Below are 25932 nucleotides of genomic sequence, written 5' to 3'. Positions count from 1 at the left end.
CACACTTGTGTTTTAAGGCCTCTCATTATGTATCAGTTGCATAAACTACTATTACACCATGTACGAAATAAAGCACTCAAATTAAAAAATCGTAGTCTAGGAACACTTGGTTGGAACATAGTTAAGAAAGAAGGTTGACAGGTTGACACATCCCGCTTTTCACATCACATAAGAGGAAATCATTTTCAAGTTCGTGTTCATGTTCACACTCGGTTGGAAGGAGGTTAAGAAAGGATCGTGACGAGTTTGCGTGACGGAAAATCTTACACTTTTTTTCGCCTAGCCCCCATCCGCCGCGTTTGTCAGTCCGAAAAGGAACTTCGTTCCAAAAAAACGTCGACCGAATTCATGTTTCGACACAATTTCTATTCGATAAATCGGTAAGAAATGAAAAGGGTATGTGAGGTTAATAAGAGAAGCTGATTTCACCCGTCAGTCAAATCTCTAATCCGTCTTGATCGATCGATCCAGATCTTGAGATCCACATACCAAATGCATTTGGAAGACAAGATGGTTTAACTTAAAACATTAGAAGTGGTTAATACTCACGTAGCGATGTAATACCGAGCATACTCTTGCTGCATCGGGGCCATGTCACGCACCAATCGTAATGCGAACTGCAGTAGCACATCTCCATAGTGAGGTTTCTTGTATTGCACACGAGCTCCCAGCAGCGGTTGTTGCACTGAAAATAAGAAAAGAAAGTGTTAGTTTACACTATAGACACTCTGCATGTCCTAACTTAAAATATCGTGAGACATATTTCAAAATATTTAGATCAGTACGGTTTCATTTCACTCACTATTATTTTTAGTCGCTTTTGGCGACAGGTTTCGGATACTTTGGGAATCCTTTCTCAGGCACGAGTGTTCGCGGCGGTTGTACGTCGTGCACTGCCCGCGCCGCCCGCCTCGTCGCTCGTTGCGCGCGCGCTGATGGGGGGAATAGTGAGCGAAACCGTACTGATCTAAATACTCTGCATGTCCTAGGAGACCTGCGCCGCGTACAAGCCGGGGTCTGCACTAGCACGACGCGCACGTGGGGCCGCGATAGCACACGCTCTACCGTGCAGTAAGTACACAACAGTACAGGCTATAGACTCACTTTGCATGTCCTGGGAGACCTGCGCCGCGTACAGCGCCGCGGCGGCCGGGGTCTGCACTAGCACGACGCGCACGTCGGGCCGCGATAGCAAGCCGCAGAGCCACTCTTCCGGTGCTTGGGCGTAAAGCGCCATGCAGTCGGCGCTGAATAAGTCGTATACCTGTAATAGAACACTGCTGAAGACAAATGTTTGTTTCAATTTAAACCTTAACTGTACATTTTGAGAGTAAAGGCTTGGCGACACAGGCAGCACGATGACAGCTGAACGCGTTATGCGTGCAATAAAAGCTAAAATATAATTGTCTCCAACTGTGACGCTTTCAGTCGCACAACTCGCACAAGCATTGCAGTGTGTTCGGACTCGTCCTTTTATTTCAAGCTGCCTTAATTATTAAAATTACTCAGCACGAGTATCTTCTTCATGGAAGACATCTCCTTTAGCACACTTTCATGCATTTTTAAGTGTTTGAAATATATATTGCAATCGTTTGTGGCCAACTTCAGGAAGGCGTGAGCACGCGACTGAAATATTATGAATTTAAGAGGAAATGTGTCGATTTGATAAGGTAAAACGAATAGGTAAGTGTACAGTCTACTAAGTATTTGTGCCTCGAATTTGACACCCGAAACAGATGTCTGTATAATATGGTCCAGTAGGCTACATTATGTGGTAACTCTGGTTGTCAAAAGTGAACGTTTCTTTTCTTTCGTAACCACAAAACACATGGCGCCATATAGCGCCATCTAGTTTTTCTATCAAACTTGAGCACGATTTTTAGGGTTCCGCAGCCAAATGGCAAAAAACGGAACCCTTATAGATTCGTCATGTCTGTCTGTCTGTCCGTCCGTCCGTATGTCACAGCCACTTTTCTCTGAAACTATAAGAACTATACCGTTGAAACTGGGTAAGTAGATGTTTTCTGTGAACGGCATTAAGATTTTCACACAAAAATAGAAATAAACAATAAATTTTGGGGGTTCCCCATACTTGGAACTGAAACTCAAAAAATTTTTTTTCATCAAACCCATACGTGTAGGGTAACTATGGATAGGTCTTCAAATATGGTATTGAGGTTTCTAATATCATTTTTTTCTAAAATGAATAATTTGCGCGAGAGACACTTTCAAAGTGGTAAAATGTGTGTCCCTCCCTGTAACTTCTAAAATAAGAGAACCAAGAGAAATAAGAGAAGAGACTTCTAGAATAAAACTGAAAAAAATATATGATGTACATTACCATGCAAACTTCCACCGAAAATTGGTTTGAACGAGATCTAGAAGTAGTTTTTTTTTAATACGTCATAAATCGTAAACCGCAATTTACCTTTTACTCACGTTTCACATAAAAAATACATTGTTAAAATTATGTAATGTACGGAACCCTCGGTGCGCGAGTCCGACTCGCACTTGGCCGGTTTTTTTCTGATACTTTCACCTTTCTACAATTTGTAACTGTTTGATATCTCATCTCTTACCCGGGCCGGAGCGCCTTCCTCGAGCATCTCCTTCAGCACGCTGACGGCCTCCATGGCCGGCTCGCAGTCCCGCGCGTACAGCAGGAGGATGCGGCCGGGGTCTACCGCTGGCGGGTGCTCAACTGAGTACGAAGCGTATCTGTAAGTAAATAAATGTATAATGTACACGTATTTACAATATTCAACGCCGCGTATAATACTATTTACGGTTTAATAAAACATGACGGTAATTTAGTAGCCTACTAAGCTAGTACAATAGGGTTTACTCTTTAGTGAAAAAAAAGTCACTTAAGTAAAAAAACATAGGTATTGTGAAGAAACCGGAATAATCTCAAAAACCTAGTAGCCCCTCTGGGTTGGAAGACCCGGGCTCCGATGTGCAACCGGGAAGCGGTTTAAGAATAGTACATTATGCAACGTGGGGGGGTAAGTGAAATATTGTAAGAATCTAATATATTCACGACAGCCGCAGGCTGGAGTGATTTAAAGACTCGAGTAACAATAGTCTTGCCCCCGAAGTTACACACAATGTTTTTCTTCACACTTGCAAAGAAAAAACTAAATTTTAAACAAAATTATTCTTAAATACGGTGACATTTCAAACATTCGTCCGCCACTTTGAAATTTTTTGGCAGTTTAGGCATCGGAGGCACAGACCCATCGGCATTCAGCCACAATTTAAAAATGTGTAAAAATATTTGAAACGGCTATTAAATTAATAAACTTAAATATTTTAAAGCATAAACAAAAAAAATATTTTGTAAACGTCAGTATTTTCAAAGTAGTACTCATTTATACCTACTTGGTTCGTATGAATTAGTGAAATAATTAAAAAAAAAGCTATAATTCACGAGTGAGTTATAGCTTTTTTTTTCAAAATCCATAACTCACACGGGAACAATATAGGCATTTGTCCTTCAGTACACCTGCATGAAATAAGATCTTTTTCGATAGTCAATGTTGCCTACCTGTGCACCCACTCGTGCAGCACCTTCTTGCGCAGATTGGCGAGCACGCGCGAGTGCGCGGCCCAGCACGCCGCCAGCAGAGTCAGCGTCAGCACCAGCGCACCTATCGCCCACCACACGCGAGGGTCCATGCCTGGGTCGATCTCCCTCTCCTCGCTCGACGCACCTGTAATTCGAATTTGTACTTCGTAAGTATTGTTCACAGTGGATTTATAAAATGAAAGTAGATGTCATAAACGAGAGAAGTGACCAAGGCTTTCGGGACCCGATGATATATTTGAACTGCTATACCAGGCAAAAGTAGCCTTCAAGATTGCAAAAAATGGGATAGGAAAGGCCATGTCCAGGTGACCTAGAAGCTATAGCGTCAGTCGCGAATGCTTAACACATTAATTGCCGACGCATTACGATTAACAAGTGTCGTGACGCGAATTCGCGTCTTCTGCAATTAATGGGTTAAGACGCCTGTTTGAATACGTCCTCGGACACTCGAGACTCGAGGCCTTAGTAATTTTTTCTTTTGTATATTTACTGTTCATATTACATTTACAAAGAATTATAGATTACTAGCCAGCGACTTCGTCTGCGTGGAATTAGTTCCAGCAGTTAGAGTAAGTACAGCGCTTGGATAAAACCTAATGCCAATAATTTTGAGCAATATGCTTAATTGCTAACACCAATCAACATGCAATTCCTTAACTTTCTCATTTCCACCTCCCTTTTCACACTCTTTAGGGATGACTTCCAACATAAAAACTATCCTATGTCCATCCCCGGGACTTAAACTATCTCTATGCCAAATTTAAACTAAATCCGTTCAGCGATTTAAGCGTGAAGAGGTAACAGACAGACACACTTTCGCATTTATAATAAGAACACATGTAACTTTTGTAAATAAGATAATGTGATTTTTACTATCGTTAATTTACGATCAGTTTATTTATAGACCAGGAAAGGTTAGTTAGAATTAAAATTCAATCATTTCGCGCGAGTGTCATAAAGTGAACATACCTACAAGGAAATATTGTCATTGTTTACAAAATCTTTCTGTATTGTAAATTTAATGTAAGCCACCATACACCATACACTATTCTGTAATACGTTACTTATTTCAGTGTAATGTCTCAATTTTTTTTATAAAAAATCTGTAGAAAACTCAGCGGCAACAGATAGGTATAAGAAGCACATTTTTTTCAAACAGGAGTTTCTACCCTGTATTGTTTAAGGTGCTGGGCTGAGTCAGTTATTTAAGTATGTAGTAGTGTAAAGGTAAGTTTCACTTGCAAATTACTACGCATTTTCATTGGCCCTAACCACAACGAGTCATTGGGAAAACAACAGTTATTTATTGTTGTCACGGGGACGTGACACAATGGAACAACTATAATTTACACGAATAAAGGTTAAATTTGTACTTTGGTTTGTGATGGGTAATTATTATTCGTTTATTTTCATTTAAAATAATTCTTAATTAATAATACGTTACATAAAATTTAAATGCAGTGATTGCAAGCCATTAATGACAAATCATCTATGAATGAAATCACCTGTAGGTATACGTCTTTATGTGATTCAATCGTTGACTATAAGTAATGCCTTTTTCACCAAAGCTGACGTCCCCTTTATAATAAAAAGAGGGAAAAAGGGTCTTTCGATGTACTCACAGTATTCAAAGACGCTGGGGTCGTCGATGCTGTTTCGATAAGACGCGGTGTATACCAAAGACAGTAGTACACAATTACCCGCGTCGGGACACCGCAGGTGGCAAACAACTGTAGCAGACTCAGACAGCGGGGTGCAGTTGCCTCTGATGTTTATCCAATCTACAGCCTAAAATATTAGAAATAGAAAATTTATGGGTCAGAACAAGAAGCCTTGTGTGTAGACTTCTTTTTAAATGGAATAGGAATGAATAAAAATACGTTTTCATCACACTTGCTCGAAATAGATCTTATTTAAGTATGTCACTAATTTATACGAACCAAGTAGGTATAAATAAGTTTTACTTTGAAAATACTGAGGTTTATAAATTATTTTTGTTGTTTATGCTTAAAAATATTTAATTTGATTAATTGAATAGCCGTTTAAAAATTATATTTACACACAATTTTTTATTGTGGCTGAATGTTGATGGGTCTCTACCTTCGAGGCCTAAACTACCAAAAAATTTCAACGAAGGTTTGAAATGTCAGTATTTTTAAGAATGATTTTGTTTAAAATTTAGTTTTTTCTTCGCATGTGTGATGTAAATCATTGTGTGTAACTCCGGGGGTAAGAATATTGTTACTCGAGTCTTTAATTCACTCAAAAATAGATATAACTCCGTAATAGATGGATACAGTCTAAGGAAAAAACGTGCCTCGAAAATCCACGAAAATTTGATTCTCGATCAGATGGCGCCACTAGTTTTGGCCTACTCTCGTATAGAGGGCGTTGACGGTTTCGTTTGTTATTTATAATTTAAACGCATATCCGTTTAAGAACATGGGTCCAAATTATATAAAAATAATTAATGCAAATAAAAAAATCATTGCTATTTTGAGTGTTAAAAACTTACGTCTTATTTTTACCCGAGTCTTATATATTTACCCCACCATATATTTACCCTAATCATTAGAAAAAACTAACTGAAAGTCAGTTTCGCTTAACAAGCAATGACAACTTAATCGGTGTAATCGGTCCAGTAGTTTCGGAGCAAATTGGCTGTAACAGACGGACGGAGTGTGACACACGAGTAATCATATAAGATCTTGACACCTTTCAGCCAAATTTCTCCTTAATAAAGGTCGCTAGACGTTCAGTGGCCGTTCCAATTTAAAAATCACACTGTGGCGAGATTTGAACAATTCTGAACTTCACGACTCTCAGGACAAATCCGGAATTTACTCGTACATACTTTACCCACTCGGTGTACATCATGCTTTTAAATACTTACATCAATTTCTTTAGTAGTGGAATTTTTCTTATACTCTTTTCTTATCATGCCAAATGATTCGCTCACGTCTATGTAGTGAAGGTTGTACGTGGCCACGAGCTCACGGCTGAAACAAAGGGAAAATATATACCTTTAAGTAAATGGTTGTACACGCATCAGTGGTCTCCGAGGCACCGAATGATAATTGGACCTAAAATAAATCGAAATCCTTGTTAAATTGTACTATTTGTTGTCAACTTGTCAAATACTGTAAATATTTCAACTTAGTAACTTCTTCATCAGAATAGATGACTGACAGATAATAACGTCGAAATATTACGTTTCGTATATGGCGGTGTTCAATTATGTATTTTTTATATACGTTACTAGCTTTTGCCCGCGACTTCGCCTGCGTTGACTTAGTAACCGCAGCTAAAGTAAGAATAGCGCCTGGAAAAATTCTCATAGCAATCTAAATTTGAGCATATTATGCACACAAATTAGCAGGCACTTCGTTAATTATCTCAATTCCACCCGCTTTTTAATTTCTTAAGGGATGATTTTCGGGATAAAAACTATCCTATGTCCTTCTCAGGGACACAACCTATCTCTATGCCAAATTTCATCTAAATCGGTCCAGCGGTTTAAGCGTGAAGAGGGAACACACAGACAGACAGACAGACAGACAGACTTTCGCATTTATAATATAAGTATGGACTAGCTTTTGCCCGCGACTTCGTCTGCGTGGACTTAGTAACAGCAGCTAAAGTAGCGCCTGAAAAAAATCTCATAGCAATAATTCAATTTGAGCATATGCACACAAATTAGCAGGCACTTCATTAATTATCTCAATTCCACCCCGCTTTTTACTTTCTTAAGGGATGATTTTCGGGATAAAAACTATCCTATGTTATTCTCAGGGATTCAACCTATCACTATGCCAAATTTCATCTAAATCGATTCAGCGGTTTAAGCGTGAAGAGGGAACACACAGACAGACAGACAGCAGAATTTCGCATTTATAATATTAGTATGGATATTACTAGCTTTTGTCCGCGACTTCGTCTGGGTGGACTTAGTAACCGCAGCTAGAGTAAGAATGGCGCCTGGAAAAAATCTCATAGCAATCTAAATTTGAGCATATTATGCACACAAATTAGCAGGCACTAATACACACACAAAATTGGTTGCCTAAAGAATTATGGTCAAGGCTATTTTTAATAAATTTTTGTCTGACGAACGAAATAAGTTCAAATGGAAAGTATACAACTTGTAAGTACAACATGAATAAAATAGGTTGCCTATCTTTTTCCGGTCACTATTATGAGGTTGCCATGTTTAAACAGGTGAGTTTTTATCGATAATGGGGTTGGCCGGTCGAAGTGTTTAGCAGATGGCGCCAGCATAGCTTGCCCTGTCAATTCCTAGAATTGTGTAAAATTTTTGTTTTTTTAATGCCCTGGATGCCAGCCCTTTAACCCAAATTTCATAGAAAAAGGGGCAAGCTATGATGGCGCCATCTCTGCAAACCTTTGACAGTTGCCAACCCCATTGCACTTATCTGTCTGACGCTTGAATTATATATAAAAATAATGGTAATTTTATTGCAAATACAATGGTATAGGGTTGCCTGCGAAAATCCGGTCACAAATAAGGGTTGGCAGGCTTTTAAAGAAAATAAGAAGGAAAGACTTTTATGAATAACTCAAAAACGGCTTAATTGATCACGATCATGTTTTAACTTTTTTCGAATGTTTTTATTGCGCACTATTTTTGGAATTTTTTTCATATTTTTTAGATAGATGGCTCAAAAGTTAGAAGGAAAAAGTGGAAAAACCCTTTTATGTTATCTACGGGGCCAGTTTCTTTAAAAATAGGCATGTGCTTGAAACGCGTGCCTGGTCGAAATAATTACACAAATTAAACTATCATAGATAGAGGGGAACTACAAACGAGGCTCGTGATTATGTTGTCGATGCGATGATACGTATTATTCTAGATACTAGTGTTCACTGTGTTTGGTTGGTGGTGACCGTTTTGAGTTAACATAGGTCCTTACCTCCTACATTAAACATTATAATTAGTCAACAGTGTCAACACAGGTTTAGGTAACTGTTGCTACTAACATGGTTGGCTAGACTATACTAATTAAACTTACTTATTCTTTTCAAGTTGCACGATAGGTTGCAACGTATTGAGGGCTTGATGGCTGGTGAACATGTTGTCGATGCGATGATACGTATCCATCATTAAGTGCACTAGCGTGTTAGTGACCCCATGTTCATTGGTTTCTTTCTTCTCAATTATCTTGCTGCATACCTTGTAGCAGCTTGAGAAAACTGCATTAAACTGTTTTGATAGACAGGTCTGGAACAACAGGATGTGATATATAAAAGACATATTTAATTTAGTTTTAATATTCATGATAATGTATTTCTACTAGTGAATGAGACGTCATTCGTGATAGTCCTTATCTTAGAAAATATTGAACCCGTTTAGTTTATAAAAACTGCACTGTTCCTATTTATTAATCTGTGACTGTTCTCATATCCCAGAGGGCCGCCTGACGCCGACCGGCGTACAATTTTTAACCGACTTCAAGATTTCATAATTTTTAAGAAAAAAAAAACCGATTTCAATGGGGGATGCCGTTAAAAGGTTAGTTATTGTTGATGGTGCACTCCAGACAATGAAATGAAAAAGACAGCATCTTTTGCCTAACTAAAATGAGGTAAAACCACCCACGTTTCTAGTAGCATTTCGTTTCTGTAAGGGTCATAGTTCTAACCTAACCTAACCCAATGTTCTGATAGCATTTCGTTTCTGTAAGGGTCACAGTTCTAACCTAACCTAACCCACTTTTCTGATAGCAGTTCGGTTCTGTGAGGATCGCAGTTTAAAAAAAAGTCCAGGTCCAAGTTTGGGTCTGGGTCCATAACGAAGAGAATAAATCGCCATACGTGAACTATGTGTCGTTGAAGAGTTCCATTCTGATCATCATCAGCAGTCCCACTTCATCCAATGTCACTTTTTTATGTAAAAACTGGATTTGTTGATGAATATACAAAAATCACTATATGTATGCCTTTCACATTTGAGGAGTTCCCTCGATTCCTCATGGATCCCATCATCAGAACTCGAGCTTGACAAAAATGTGTCTTGAAAACCTAACTTGCTTACCAATCATAAAGAAGAGGACAAATCGCCAAACGTGAACTATGCGTCATTGAAGAGTTCCGTTCTGATCATCATCAGCAGTTCCACTTCATCAAATGTCACTTTTTTAAATGTAAATGCTTGATTTGTTGATGAAAATACTAAAATCACTATATGTATGCCTTTAACATTTGAGGAGTTCCCTCGATTCCTCATGGATCCCATAATCAGAACTGCGTTTTGACCAAAAAAGAATTTTCAAAATCGGTCCAAAAATGACGGAGTTATGGAGTAACAAACATTAAAAAAAAAAAAACAAAAAAAAACAACCGAATTGATAACCTCCTCCTTTTGAAATCTTGAAGTCGGTTAAAAAGGAGGAGGTTATCAATTCGGTTTTTTTTTTTTTTATGTTTTTTACTGCATAACTCCGTCATTTCTGGACCGATTTTGAAAATTCTTTTTTTGATTGTAAGTATATACATACAGATTGGTCCCGTTTTTGTCAAAAAAACGCAGTTCTGATGATGGGATCCATGAGGAATCGAGGGAACTCCTCAAATGTTAAAGGCATACATATAGTGATTTTTGTATTTTCATCAACAAATCAAGCATTTACATTTAAAAAAGTGACATTTGATGAAGTGGAACTGCTGATGATGATCAGAACGGAACTCTTTAATGACGCATAGTTCACGTTTGGCAATTTGTCCTCTTCGTTTTGTTTGTTAAGCAAGTTAGGTTTTCAAGAAACATTTTTGTCAAGCTCGAGTTCTGATGATGGGATCTCGAGGGAACTCCTCAAATGTGAAAGGCATACATATACCTAGTCGGCTCATAAGTTCTGTCATATACATAGTATCAAATAAAATCAAAAGTTTAAGTTTATTCCGTATAATTTGTACAGCGTTTGAAAGCTTATAAACTAGAGAATCTAAATGTATAACATTTATTCAAAATGACCGCCATAATTATCTACACAGGCTTGAAGTCTTCGTGGCCAGTCGTCAATGGATTCACGCACCACTTTCATGTCGATATTGGCCACTGCCGTAGCAAGATATTTTTTCAGCGAGTCTAGATTTGCATGAGGTTTTGAGCACACCTTTTCCTCTAAATACTGCCATATTTTATAGTCTAAAGGATTAAGATCTGGGCTAGAGGAGGGCCAATCTTCATGCCGTATAAAGTCGATTTTATTGGAGGCGAGCCAGGCTTGTGTAGACTTTGCCTTATGGGCTGGAGCAGAGTCCTGCTGGAAAACCCAATGCTGGTTTAGAAACATCGTATGGGATAGTGGTTTCACAATATTAGTCAACACCGTGTCTTGGTACACTTTGGCACTAGTTTTTACTCCTTTCTCACAAAAATGCATACTAGTGACGCCCGCATAAGAAACTCCCAGCCAAACCATCACAGATGAAGGGTGATGACCTCTTTGAATACGGGGAATGCTATTAGACGCTTCTTTACTATTGCGAGCGTACACTCTATCATTTTGTTTATTACAGTTTTCTTCTATGTCAAAAATTTTCTCGTCCGAAAACAGTATACAACGGTGCTTATTTTTAGCGTACTTCTTCAATAAAGCTTTAGATCTTTTAAGCCTTAAAGCTTTAAGCCGACCATTGAGAAGATGGCCAGTTTTTCGTTTATAGCACGAAGTCTCAGGTCTTGATTAAGCACTCTTTTCACCGTGTTTTTGCTCATACCCATCTGGAGGGCCATAACGTTTTGTTTCCTAGCGGGATTTCTGGCAATGCGTGCCCTAATTGCTTGTACAACCGCTGGAGTCCTAGCTTTACGCGGACGACCGCTTCTTTTCTTGTCATTTAAACTAGAGACCTCACTGTATCTTTCTATGGTACGATACACAAATCTTAGAGAGAATTTTAAATTTTCAAGTAGCTTAAAAATTTTAGTCGGCGAGTGACCACAACGATATAGTGCAATTATTGCGGTACGGCTATCTTTAATCGTCCACTCCATGTTGAAGAAAACAGAAAATTGCAAAATTATACTACTCAAATATTTAATAAAGATTCGAAATTCAAATGCAGAACGGTTTTTGTTTTAGGAGTTCCAAATTTAAATTTTAAAGGCCAGTGACAGAACTTATGAGCCGACTAGGTAGTGATTTTTGTATTTTTATCAATTTCCATTTTAAAAAGTGACATTTGAAGTGGAACTGCTGATGATGATCAGAATGGAACTCTTTAATGACACATAGTTCACGTTTGGCGATTTGTTCTCTTCCTTATGGACCCAGACCTAAACTTGGACCCGGACTCGGACCCGGACCCGGGTCTGGACATGGACCCCAACTCGGATCCGGACCCGGACCGAACTCTGACCCAAACTTGGACCCGGACAGCTGGACACGGACCCGGACTCGGATCCGGACCCAGACCAGAACCCGGAAATGCTACTAGAAAAGTGGGTTAGGTTAGGTTAGAACTGTGACCCTTACAGAAACGAAATGCTATTAGAAAAGTAGGTTAGATTAGGTTAGAACTGCGACCCTTACAAAAACGAAATGCTACTAGAAAAGTGGGTGGTTAAACCTCTTTTTCTACATTATTAGGCTATATTATAATAATTAGGCAATTAGGCAAAAGATGGATTAAGATAATTAGGCAAAAGATGCTGTCTTTTTCATTTCATTGCCTGGAATCTAAGAGTGCACCATCAATAAGTAAACTTTCAGCGTCATCCCCCATTGAAGTCGGTTTTTTTTTCTTAAAAATTATATTTTAACTAGTGTATGGCTGTCGGCGTGGGCGCCGAGAGTGCACGCCCGGAGCATGCGTTTCGTGGCTGAGGTGTAAATTGATGAATACTTAGTTAAATACATATATTACAAAAGTTAGACAAGATACCTATGCAGCGAATTCGATAGCACAAAGCTAGGAAGTGTTATGACGTTTAAATAAAATAACACTTCCACAGTCTATGCTATCAAACGCGATGCACAGTTATCTAACTTCTACTAATTTCTGATTTGTGGACTAATGACACATAGCTCACCAGTTTAAGAGGCCGTTGTTGATTTTGGAGCAAAAGTGTTAAATTGATAGATTTAGTCTGTTAGCAACACTGTTTGTAAGGATCATTATTTATTAATAGCTTATATTTTGATCATTTTTACTTTTACGATTAGCTTAAAAAAGAGTATCAGTTGACCCTTACTTGTCACTGGTTCCCGCCATCTTGAATTGTTATTAGAAGGCGGGTACACTGTGACAAGGGGCAGTTCGTGGACAGACGAGTTACAGTGTAGACGTTTTGGAATATTTATTGTAAATTGGTTGTTATTATGTTGGTAGCGAACGAATAAAGTTAAAATATTGGTAAAAGTATTAGTATTCATCATCAACCCGGAGGTAACCTCACAATCAGAAGCTGGATCCAACAAAAATCGATAAGATTTTGTTTTGCCACGCCCCACGACGGTAGGTTTTCTTTCCGTTTGTATCAGTGAGTAAAACATTATTTACCGGAAAGTATGTTAAATTATGGTAAGTCAGTCATAATTTTTATGTATTTCTTTTACCTTCTTTCATTTTAAATAAAACTGGTTAGATAATCTATCGTCGTCTAAGACAATATCATTTAATGTAGTAATTTTGGCATATGTATGTGAAGAAAGAACGTACGAACAAATAACAGATATTCTCAGTAATAATAAAAAGTTAAAAATATGAAATTTTAAAATCTACAATTGTCTATTAAGCGTTTTTGAATACAGCATATGAGTTAGTGAAAAGTCGATCGTGTCATAAGAATGTTTCTTATTTTTATTTTATGAAAATCGATTGTACGATGCTGTAACACATCGATTATTTCAAGTTCAGGCTAAGGATTCATTGTTTAGTTTTCTGCGTAGCAAAATAGCATAGCATAGCAGTAGTGTAGTAGCAGACTACAGTAGGATATTGTTTTATAGACATTAAAAATTTACGATCTGCTGCATCTTTGAGGTCAGTTTGTGGTACTGAAATAGGCTAGATGACAAATTTTCTTTAATGGTATCAATCGATCAGGTTTATTTTTTGGATTATATTCATATTCCTTTATTGATAAAATTACAAATTTTACATGTCATAAATATTAACAAGTAAACATATGTCAGTTTAATTACAATTCATCCAATGTCTATATGGGACCCATTGCATTAAAGCAATACAAAAGTCAGAATTGATAGTCAAAGTCCGACAGTCGTACTTCACTCGCGAAACGGTCATAATAAAACGATATGAACATGACGTCAAGGTCACTGGGAGCCCAACTTGAATGTATGGAAAATAAGTAAAATTGCGATTTTGTCTGTGAAATATTGCGTTTATGCATATCGTTGCTATAAAATCTTTTTTTGGATAAAATGTAAGGAATCGAATAGTACCCTTTCTTTATTCCTTTTTGGAAGTTGAAAAAACTTTAGATTTGGAAACTTAGATCCTGTATTTTCTTATCATTTCCATATATTATTTTAATATCCATATTATTGCAATTAATTGCTCAATTGCTATCTATTTTTGTTATAAAATTAGATTTTGTTATAAAATTTAACATGTGTCATCATCCCTATTGTATAAATACACTGACTTAGTAGCCGTGAAACCGATGAGTAAACTAAAATTATAACTTGTCAATTGAGTATCTCTTAATTATTGCTGCTTTTGAATAAGAAATGCCTCGAGTTCCAAGTTGTTCGATTTGCGTCAGTCCCGAATGTAATCTGTTCTTAAACTAAAATAAGCCTCAAATATTTCTGTCGAAAAACGAACCTTATTCTAATTTTGCCAACTCTGGTATGTTAAATCTCCAAGTTATGGAGCAGAGCATATGTCGTATTTTCCATATTGTACACTCCTCATGATATATATCTCGTAACTTTATGCGCTGAGCATTCAATTATTTTTGTGTCAATGTACCTATACACCTACTAGACATCGTGAACTTAAATCTCAATGGATTCAATTTAATAATCGGTCACCTTTTGTTTATCGAATGTAAGTTACTACATGTAACAATTCACTACAACACTTATTTTGGCTACCTAATATAATCAGTTTCCTCATAACAACTTTATAATGGCCAGTAATTTCGGCACAAGTACTTTATCAATGTATATAAATCTACGTTATTTTTTGTATTAGTTTGTGTAAACTGTGTAATTTATTTTTGGCCATATTTATGTTTCTTTCCTTTACGTTGCTTTTCTATTCTAAATAAACTATTCTATTCTACGTGTATTAACCATGTTGATCATAGAGAAATAATAATATCAAGCCAATATACAGTGCATGTACACCTGTATAGGTAGAATCTTGGTGAAACAAACTCAAAATATTGTACCCAACACCTACTTATGTAACCCAATATTCATATGCAAATAAATCATTTATCATTCATACGAGGTTGTTGGGAAGTCGATATTATTATTGGATTAACTCGCATATTTTGAAAATTTAAAAACTCATTTACCCGTTTTCTATTATTTATTGAGAATATTTTGAATGTCGTATAGTGTATTATATGGCAGTAACTACATTTTATTATTTCTGTTTTGTAATAATACTAATTCATACGTAAATAAAAAAAATAAGGGACCTTAATTGGAATCATATAATATATATAAAGCGTAAAAAAATGGGCTTTGCCCCGCTGCCGGCGGCCAGGTTAGGTTTTTTATAATGTGTTCATATATTTATATTTTTTGTATTGTTTTGTAAGTGCTTTTATATTTTACTTTAATATCCATATTATAAAAACACTAACTTGATGTGAAAAGATGAAAGACAAATATAGAGAATATGATGCGTAATATATAGTCGGTTACGTAGTCAAGTCACATGTACTCATATGTAGTCACATGTAGAGTCACTTGTAGAGTCACTTGTAGAGACATGTAGTCACATGTAGAGTCACTTGTAGAGTCACATGTAGAGTCACATGTAGAGTCACATGTAGAGTCACATGTAGAGTCATATGTACAGTCAGAGCTATATTGAGTAATTCTCATAAATAGAAATTATGCCGTACATGTAGACGCTAGTGTCAGTAAATACGAACATACATCTTGTGAAATCGATGTGTATAGTTACCGCACGTGGATGAACGTGTGAGACCTTTAAGTGCGTGGATGAAGGCGCTAGACTTTTATTACAACTCTCATAAACATATTTACAACACTAAAATAATGAGTTAACCATGTAAATATGTATAACATACAAATAAACAATAATAATAAAAAGAAAAACTTAATAATGTCACTACACCCTAATATGTGGAGTTCTCATTTAAGTGCAATTTAGATTAAAACTGAATAAATTACAGATTATGTGAATGAAATATCATATTACATGTGTTATACATTACTCGTACTTGTATTTTTGTGTACACCTAAAAAAATAAGACGAAGGAATTAGACACTTGACTAATACAAGGAACGAAGCGTTATTATCGCTCGTTCGTAAATATAAAGGAAATCGATATACGCGTACATTAGTGATACCTGTTTTCTTAATGTTCAATTTGAATTTGAGCGCGTTAGCCATAGAGTTGAGACATTCCATATATATATGAAAACTGCTTATTACTGAGGAGATATGATAAAATCTTTACAAAAGAAATAACATGATCTTATAAGTTTCGTTCATAAGAGAATCTCATTTCTTCCATTATTTAAATCACCATAGTGACATGCAATTATGTACATATAAAATAGTAATTGATAAGGTGCTTAGCTTTCAATATGCTGTTTCTGTTCAATATTATCTTGACAAGTAAACATGATGTAAATTCTAGTCTCATATTTTATATTCTAATATGTAGTTTGTTTGATAACTGATAATTCAGAAGAAAGTACCATTTATTCAAATGTCAATTTCAATACAACTAATAAATTGACAAAAAAAATCTCAATTTAATGAGGTTTCAGAAAACGGTTCTTAATTTGAATAATTATTTACGAATACCTATCTCGATATAGTAAAATAGTATTAAAAATAATCTGCAAGACAAAATGGTATTCGACATATATACACACACTATTTTGTCCAGGGTTTTATACGTGAATTATGACAGTATTATTAATAAAATCTTGTTTTCGTAAAGCCAAAATAATTAAAAAAAAAAAAAACATTCCAAGCATACACATTGAAATAATTACATGCATTGATTGTGGAATCTGGAATTTAGTCTGAATAACGAATTAGGATAACAAATGCACCGTAATACCTATTACAATTTGTTTCTTAGAAAAAAATACGATTATATTTGGAAATTAAATACTTTTAATAAAGTAATTAATTAAATCCATCTTTTTTTGTGACAAGGAATTTGCTCTTGTAATGAATCACTCGTTAGTTTATTTGATGTTCTTAAATTTGATTGAGTATTCATAAGTCTTTAATGGCTATAATAATAACCTAAAGCGGGTAACCGTCAAAGTACTATAATTATAAAGAAATTATCGAATAATTTTAATATTGAAACGGGACTTACTCGTTTACACTTCCGTTTATTAAGTATATGAATGAAATATTGTCAAATAATCAGTAGCCTAAACCAAACAACATAATTGGTTACTCATAATTGTTATTATTATCAAGAGGTTTTTATCTCAGCATATGCTTGCATTCATGTTGACTACGGGCTGGACCCGAAGATATGAAATCAAAACCATGATTGTTTATATAGGTGTAAGACTTTCATTCATTATTAAACGTTATTGCACAATACAATGATATAATACATGACTAAATGACAAATAATTTGTGGACTATGTGACTTTAATAATTTGGTAAAATACTTGGTAGCCATGTCGTTTATGTACGAAAATATCTGAAACGTGTAGCAATATTAATCCATAACAAGCTTAAATCGATATGACTACTTTCTTATGAAATAAATCAATTTAATAAAACCACGAGTTAAGTATTCAATAATAATTTGATAGTCTTGAAATATCGTCAATACCAAAGGGTTTACTATTGCTTAACTGCTGTTGACAATAGGAACATCGTAATATGGACAATAGTCACCATTAAGTACTGCCTTACTGTTGGTTACGGTTGGTTGTTAACTTATTTAAAATATTTGATAAATGAAATGGTTATTTAGGATGGTACATATGTCTTGATAATTATTATAGATCTTACTATTCATTTTTTTAATAATAAGGTATATTTGTTGTCTGATCTCTATTTGGTACCTGCGAGGACATGTTATTCCAGGTTGCTTTATTATTATTAGAGGATATATATTTGCTATCGCAAACTTCTGGCGATTTGAGAATACATAGTTAAAAAAACTCATGACAAACTCAAACTGGCTGACTTATGTCATTAAATAAAGTGTAACTAAAAAATAATACTAATAATATTTACATGATTAGAATAAGCGCAACATAGTCTGCGTTATATGTAGTATTTATGTTGGTGTGATATTTAATACATTTATATTCAATTCAGGTACTGAAATATGCCGTATACTGCGGTGATCAGTGATTAAGCAAGAAAATATATCTGAACTGAAATATGCCGTGAATTCGGTGATCAGTGATGATACGAAAATGAATGTTTATGCTGAAATATGCCGTGAATTCGGTGATCAGTGATGATACGAAAATGAATGTTTATCCTGAAATATGCCGTATACTGCGGTGATCAGTGATTAAACAAGAAAATATATCTGAACTGAAATATGCCGTGAATTCGGTGATCAGTGATGATACGAAAATGAATGTCTATGCTGAAATATGCCGTGAATTCGGTGATCAGTGATGATACGATAATGAATGTTTGTGCTGAAATATGCCGTGCAATGCGGTGATCAGTGAATAAAAGAAAGAAAATGTTTGTTCTGAAATATGCCGTGTAATGCGGTGATCTGTGACAAAATGAGAATGAATGTCTGTACTGAAATATCATCATTATTTCTGTTTTGGAAATGCACCTGTCGTTTAACGTGACAAGACTGGCGGATACCTTTAGATAATCACTTAATTCCCTTTTGTCGATGATGATGATAATTTAATGATGGGAGAACACAGATCAAAAAGAAGTCTCAATAAGTCACAGAGGATATTAAACGCTTCCTGAGCGTTGTTCGAGCTAATAAACTCACAAAAGGAGAGAGCCTTTATACTATCATGAAACTTTCTAATATTATCTCTACAATAGTCTTGATTTCATTAAAGGTTTAAAGCAATTGATTGTGCCAGGTCATGATCAGATGATTCAAGTTGCGTTTTAAGTATGAGATCTCGTCTACGGTGACGTGACGCGTATATATAAGAAGGAATGTGAGATCTCGTCTACGGTGACGAGTACACATAAGAAGGTATAGATGATCTCGTCTACGGTGAATTAGACACATGAGAAGGAGTGTGCGACCTCGTCTACGGTGACGTCCACCAAAGAAGGAGCGTGTGATCACGTTTAAGGTGACGTGCACACTTGCGAGGAATCGACGTCTACGCTGAAAAATTGTATAAAGAAATCGATGACGATGAGCGTGCAAGTTTTGAAATAATGTTTTGTTTTTTATTAGTTTTCTTTTTTTTGTGTAATTCGACATTTAGACTGGATACATCTCTGACAAAGTATCTAATATTTTATTGATTCCATATTTGTAATTGTTTTTTCTAAATTTTGGTTTTGTATTGCTTGTAAAAATTGACATGTAACAGTGCCCCTGTGGCCTATTTGCTGAATAAATGTTTGATGTTTGTTTGATGTTTAATGGATTGGATGATAAAAGTGATACATTGTCCTAGAAAGTCTTATTTTATTTTAGTTTCATTTTTATATGCTTATTGCTAATTAATGATGTATAAGATTAAAGTTACATTTTAGAAGACTAGTCTTTAGACGTGTTTATTGTAATTAAATCCTTAATTTTGTAGAGATTCAAATAATTGTATGAGGCCATACGCCTTTTGTAGAATGGCCGAGCATTAATCGGAATTCGGAATAGGGACATTCCTACATCAGAATGGCCGTCTGTTAGCAACACTGTTTGTAAGGATCATTATTTATTAATAGCTTATATTTTGATCATTTTTACTTTTACGATTAGCTTAAAAAAGAGTATCAGTTGACCCTTACTTGTCACTGGTTCCCGCCATCTTGAATTGTTATTAAAAGGCGGGTACACTGTGACAAGGGGCAGTTCGTGGACAGACGAGTTACAGTGTAGACGTTTTGGAATATTTATTGTAAATTGGTTGTTATTATGTTGGTAGCGAACGAATAAAGTTAAAATATTGGTAAAAGTATTAGTATTCATCATCAACCCGGAGGTAACCTTACAAGTCGTTGAAATTATTCACATTTTGTTACGTAATATCTAAATAACAAGTATTGGTTTCTATTAGCACGTCTTCTCGCCTTGCCTTTTAATAATGAGGTCGCGAGCGTGCGTCACCGGTAATATATGAAGAGAAGGGGCAGTTTTTAAAAATTCATCAAAAAATTATGGTGGTAAATTATACAAATTGATGTATAAGAATAGTTTCAGCAAATGTTGTAGATTGTTTAAGTATCAAAATTACGTTGTAATTTAGTCGATTTTTAGAGAAATTGTCACTTGTTTTAAAGTAATTTCTGAAAAAAAAAAACGTTTAACTTTCATGACCTCGAACTCTAAGTCATATAACAAAAATGTAATCTGATAAAGGTCAAGTACAGAATATGTGTAATACAAATTTACCATTTTTAGCAGTCGAAACTTTACGAAATTTACAAATAAGAGCGACAAAATCAGTGCTTTACGCGCGTTTACCTAAACGTCCATCAGAAAAATAAAAGATTACTAATTTAGTAAGTCTGTTTTCTAAAAATTGATCTTATAAAAGGCAAGATAAGAAGACGTGCTAATAGAAATCCAGTACTTGTTATTTCAATTAGGTAACAAAAGGTGTACAATCTCACCGACTAAATCTATCAATTTTACATTTTTGCGACTAAAATCGACACCGGCCTCTTAAGTGACATAGAACTTAAACAAAAAATCTTTCATTGCACAACATTTACATTACATTTCATACTTACATACATATTATATTACATTGTTATTTTTATATTTTTTTATTTTAATTTTATATTTTGTAATGTGACAAAATGTGACGTTTTCAACCAAAAGGTACCACATTGTCGCTTGTCGATAAGGTTGATTTGTAATTGAAGCTATATGGAAATAGCGCCTTACTTACAAGCGACAATAAGTACCCTTTTGGTTGAAAATGGCACAAATATGGGTTTTAAGACCTGAAATAAATGTTTTATTTTTATTTTTTTATATACCTACACAGGGGTAAAATCGATGACCTCCTTTTCATATGTTGGTTAAAAAATATGCCTGTTTAGAACTGATAATCCATCAAACAAACAACCGAGTCTCCATAGCATACCATAGCGACCATAATATTTGCACTTAAAACATACACATTTCATACATAAGCAATTTATTAATCGCATACGTAAACAAACGATCCCACAAGATAGTGACATCTCAAGTTCACAGGGCACCTAACTAGATAGCAGCAAATTGTTATAAACATACATGCACAGGAGTTTGGTGGATTGTGTAACTATTTAGTGAATAATTATTAGTGTCTGACCAAAAAACAGATTTTTGCTGAAACTGATGGTTCATTTTTGCTCTAGTTTTATCTAAAACCATACCTTTGGCCGAAACATGATTTTTGTGTTGAAACCAGCAGAAACCAAAACTTTGGCCAGTCACTACCGAAAATACAGTTTTAGTTAATAAACATGCGTGGTATATGCTTCCAACAATAACTGACACCTAGGCTGTAAACAATTTGCACTGTCGAGTGTTAACACAATACATGTCAACTCAGGGACATGTAAGTAAGTTTACAACAAACTAAGAACTTGTAGAACAATCTTGCATATTACAAACAATATGATAGAATGCATGTCACAGACTGCAGTGACAGCATGACAATAACAGCATATAGCTTCTATTGCTTCTATTTTGGTACACTATGTTACAAGAACCCTTATGTTTGAAGATAGTTTACTTAACCAATACCAAGCTCTGATGACAATTTCTAGATATACTTATTATAAATGATGAAACCTTAGGCTGCATAAAAAATATGATGAAGACAAATTTTTGCTCTCTCTTACTTCCCAAAGTAAAATTACTTCTTAATAACATTATAAACCCTAATAAGTTTCTGTCAATGAAAAATATCCTTTTTGTTGCTGACTGTACCTTCTTGGCATGTCTATCAATTATTAATGGGGATAATTATAATGAGCCTATACTCAATGTGGTTGTGTTCTGCCATTGATGAGCTCCTTCCACCTTCTGGTTGCATCATCAGATCAGATCTATGTAAGCCTACTATTGCAATGATATCAAAGTTAGAGATTTATACCTAATTACTTAACTAATCTTGACCATTACCACTTGACATTTTATGACATGTGTAAAAACTGGTTATGAGCCTTGCAGCTTGAAATAAATGTTTTTTTATTTTATTATTTACTAGCTGTTGCCCGCGACTTCGTACGCGTGGATTTGTAACATTATGCAGCAAAAGATATCAGTAGGGACGGTTAATGATTTGTTAATAATTATACAATATTATACAACGCATGAATTTTCAAGTCCACTATTAAAATAAAATGCTCGCTCCCGATGCAAACTTTATTAATACAAACTTTACAAACACGGTGCAATCAGTTTTCGTCTATTATAATATAATGCCCTTTTACCAAGTTTCATGTTCCTAGCTTAAACGAAAACTTGTACTACATAATTATAAACTACATCGTCTTTTTAAGGGGGCTTAGGGGTTGAATTATTAAGAATGTTGAAATAACTTTTTTTTGTAATATTATACAATGCCTTTCTAAGAAGTTTCAAAGCATTTGTAATGGATTCAACCTTTAACCCTTTTAGGGGATGAATATTTAAAAACGCTAAAATTACTTTTCTTGTATTTTAAAAATATGCCTTTATACAAAAACTGAAGTCCTGTACGCAAAAAAAGGTTTGATCTCCATACAAACTTTCAACCTCTTTTTTACCACCTTGGGGGATGAATTTTCAAAAATGCAGAATAAAGTTTTCTTCCCTTTTAATTAAATATCTTTCTACATAGTTTCAAAGTACCTAGCTTAAAATAAAATGAGGACCCCTACAAATTTTCAACCCCTTTTTAACCACTTTACGGGATGGATTTATAAAAACGCTGAAATTACTTTTCTTGTATTCTAATAATATGCCTTTAAACAAAGATTCAAGTCCCGCACTCAAAGAAATGTTTGATCTCTATACAAACTTTCAACCCCCTTTTCACCACCTTGGAGTATTAATTTTCAAAAACGCTAAAATCACGTTTCTACTCTTTTAATGATATACCTTTTCACGAAGTTTCTGATTTCTAGCTTAAAATAAAATGTGAACCCTATACAAACTTTCACCCCCCTTTTTACCACTTTGGGGGATGAATTTTTAATAACGCTGAAATTAGTTTTCTTGTTTTTTTAAATATAATACCTTTGTGAAAAGTTTCAAGTTCCTAGCTTATAATAAAATTTGACCCCCAGGACAAACTTTCATCCCGTGTTAAACCCTGTTTAAATTTCCAAAAACGTCGAAATATTTTTTTTGTAAGTGGCTGTTATGCCTTTCTAAGAAGTTTCTAATAGTGATGTACCGACTATTGATTTGGCCGACTAGCCGACTAATCGGCGCTCGGATGGCCGATTAGTCGGCCGACTAGTCGGCTAGTCGGCCAAATCCATAAATCATTTTCTCTCTTCAAAGTTTGCATTCCGATAGTCACTGCAGTAGCTTTGTCTAAGTTCGGATGCTTTGAAAAACATTTGTTTTGCTCTTTGCGTCACTTTTCGCGCGCAAGTTTTGTACATTTGATTTAATAAATGAAATGCACAATATATGTAGCATGATATTACGGCAACAAATATCCAAATAAAAAATATTTCGTTCCAATACAGACTTCATGCATGAATCATTTTGAGCATTTTGAGCACAAAGTGTCCCGCGTTTTGTGAGGTTTATCATTTTGTAGTAACTTAATTACAGATGCTTGAAAAAAATTAAAAAAAAAAAAAAACAAAGTGATGTACATAATAAAACGTTTGCAATTGTAACCAACTACATAATATTGTATGGACTGCGACGACATACATATTTTTTAGATACTTCGACAATACTTGGGTTTACCCTAGCTATGTATACATAGACATTGTTTTTTAGTGTGACATTGTTCATTTATATTTATTAATATTTTTATTTTAAATTTTTACTTCATAAATTGTTGGTTTTGCTGTTTCATTTAATGAAAGCATTTTGTTTTATCCTTTTGTGTAAAGTACTATGTCTTTTTCTTTGAAACAAATTAATCTATCTATCTACTCCCTACAGACAAATTTAATATAACAATATTAACAAAAATATTCGTATGCACCCTCAATAGGTATATAGTTTTATTAATTTGAATAAACTGGGTATTAAACATTTGATTTGCTGTTTATTTTGTTTATGTGCTATTTTTCTGTACTGTAATAAGTGGCAGACTAATCGGCCATTTTTGCCGACTAGTAGCCGACTAATCGCCGACTACAAATGTGGCCGGATAGTCGGCTTTACCGACTAGTCGGCGACTAGTCGGTACATCCCTAGTTTCTAAGCATTATTATTTTGTAATGGTTTCAAATTTTCAACCCCTTTTAGGGGATGAATTTTTAAAAACGCTGAAATTACTTTTCCTATATTCTAATAATATGCCTATATACAAAGTTTTAAGTCCCGCATTTGATAAAATTTTTGATCTCTATACAAACTTTCAACCCCTTTTTCACCACCTTAGGGGATGATTTTCAAAAACGCTGAAAGTAGTTTTCTTGTTTTTTAATAATATATATTTGACCCAAGGTTCGAATTCATAGCTTAAAATAAAACTTGAACCCCATACAAACTTTGGACCCCCATTTCACCTCTTTGGGGAATTTTTAAAAACCCCTTCTTAGTGCGTACTAACGTTATAAAAACTACCTATTGTAAAAAAAAACAGCTCTCTAGGTTGTCGGTTTGGGCTGGGCATTGATTTAAGTGAGTCAGTCAGTCACTGAGGACTTTTACGTTTATATATATAGATTACTCTTTCACACCTTGTCAAAGTCTGTAGATTTAGTTTGGCTTGGACTGACTCAATAAGCCAATACAAATAAGTTGTTTGTGCAATACAAGTGTGCCTTTGGTTATGCTGTTTATAGGTACAAGTGTGGCTCATCAATTCACCTAATAAATGATCATGCAGTTCAATGAGTTCTTAGACCACTGAATACAACATTTGCAGCTCTTTGAGACTCCTTTTGGTTTCAACCCTAACAGGCTAACATAGTCTAAAATAGAAAAAAGTTTAATACTACTCTTACAACAAAAATGTTATATGGCTGTTCACAAACATAGTCTTTACAAGCCAATATTCCAAAAAAATAATTACACAACCTATAAGTGTCTCAGAGGGATGTAATTATATCTTTGGAATGTTAGCTTGTGAAGATGTTTATGAACTGGACTTACTGGTTGGGGTATAGGAAAGGGGGGGCCATGTGTGTGTTAGGTTGACCGTGATTGAACAGTGCCGGAACTGACATGTTATAGTACCTACTATTGTCAGTTACAACCTCAGCAACAAATGGCACTGAAAGTCCCAAGAGCGGCCCCCCTTTCCCCTACTCTGACTTACCTAATTTATTTGTTATGATATAAAAAAAACAGATACTTACAATGTTACACTGAGGTCTATTGGTAATGTCCAATATCAATGGTCCAGAATGGAATGCCATTTTCATTCCATGCTTCTGCCTGAGAGTGATATTATTTCTACAAACGTTAAATTTATTGTCAGTTGTGTGTTCCAGTTGAATTTCCCAAAGTTTTGCATTCTCGGGTATTTGGGTACACCATTCCACTGTATAGCGTCCTTCTACGCCGTCTTCTGTCTTGTTAAAAGTAGTACCGATTTCAGATCCACATCGTGTCGTGATTTCTGCAAGTGCTGTCGACACCATAAAAAGCAACGACGCGGCCTTCAGCATCGTTTTTATACTCGAAAACCCCGCGATCATATACGATCTAACAAACAATAAACATGTTTGTATTCTTCACGTTTCGATGAAACCACAAGAAAACCAGTACTGTTGTTAAGTTTTAAACACTAAAGTATAAAAAATAACTATGGCAAAAGGAAATTAAGGTAAGGAAAATTTTGCGAAAACAACTATTACCAGCTATAGCC

The 25932-nt window shown here is 35.2% G+C and overlaps 1 protein-coding gene across 1 annotated transcript in view; it reads right to left on the bottom strand.

Annotated features, from left to right (window-relative positions):
* The window catches only part of LOC134741484 (uncharacterized), a 32691-nt gene extending 6759 nt beyond the window's left edge, over positions 1-25932 (bottom strand). Inside the window, exons 1-8 of the mRNA XM_063674274.1 lie at positions 25421-25932; positions 8620-8828; positions 6483-6588; positions 5212-5377; positions 3548-3713; positions 2580-2718; positions 1105-1264; positions 550-685 (exon numbers count right to left, since the gene is read on the bottom strand). Coding sequence (XP_063530344.1) covers positions 550-685; positions 1105-1264; positions 2580-2718; positions 3548-3713; positions 5212-5377; positions 6483-6588; positions 8620-8828; positions 25421-25762 — 1424 coding nt within the window. The 5' untranslated portion in view covers positions 25763-25932. The remainder of the gene's footprint in view (positions 1-549; positions 686-1104; positions 1265-2579; positions 2719-3547; positions 3714-5211; positions 5378-6482; positions 6589-8619; positions 8829-25420) is intronic.

The sequence above is a fragment of the Cydia strobilella genome, chromosome 1, assembly GCF_947568885.1.
Source record: "Cydia strobilella chromosome 1, ilCydStro3.1, whole genome shotgun sequence".
Classification (NCBI taxonomy): domain Eukaryota; kingdom Metazoa; phylum Arthropoda; class Insecta; order Lepidoptera; family Tortricidae; genus Cydia; species Cydia strobilella.
Note: the sequence above shows the minus strand (reverse complement) of the source record. Positions and strands in the feature narration are given on the sequence as shown.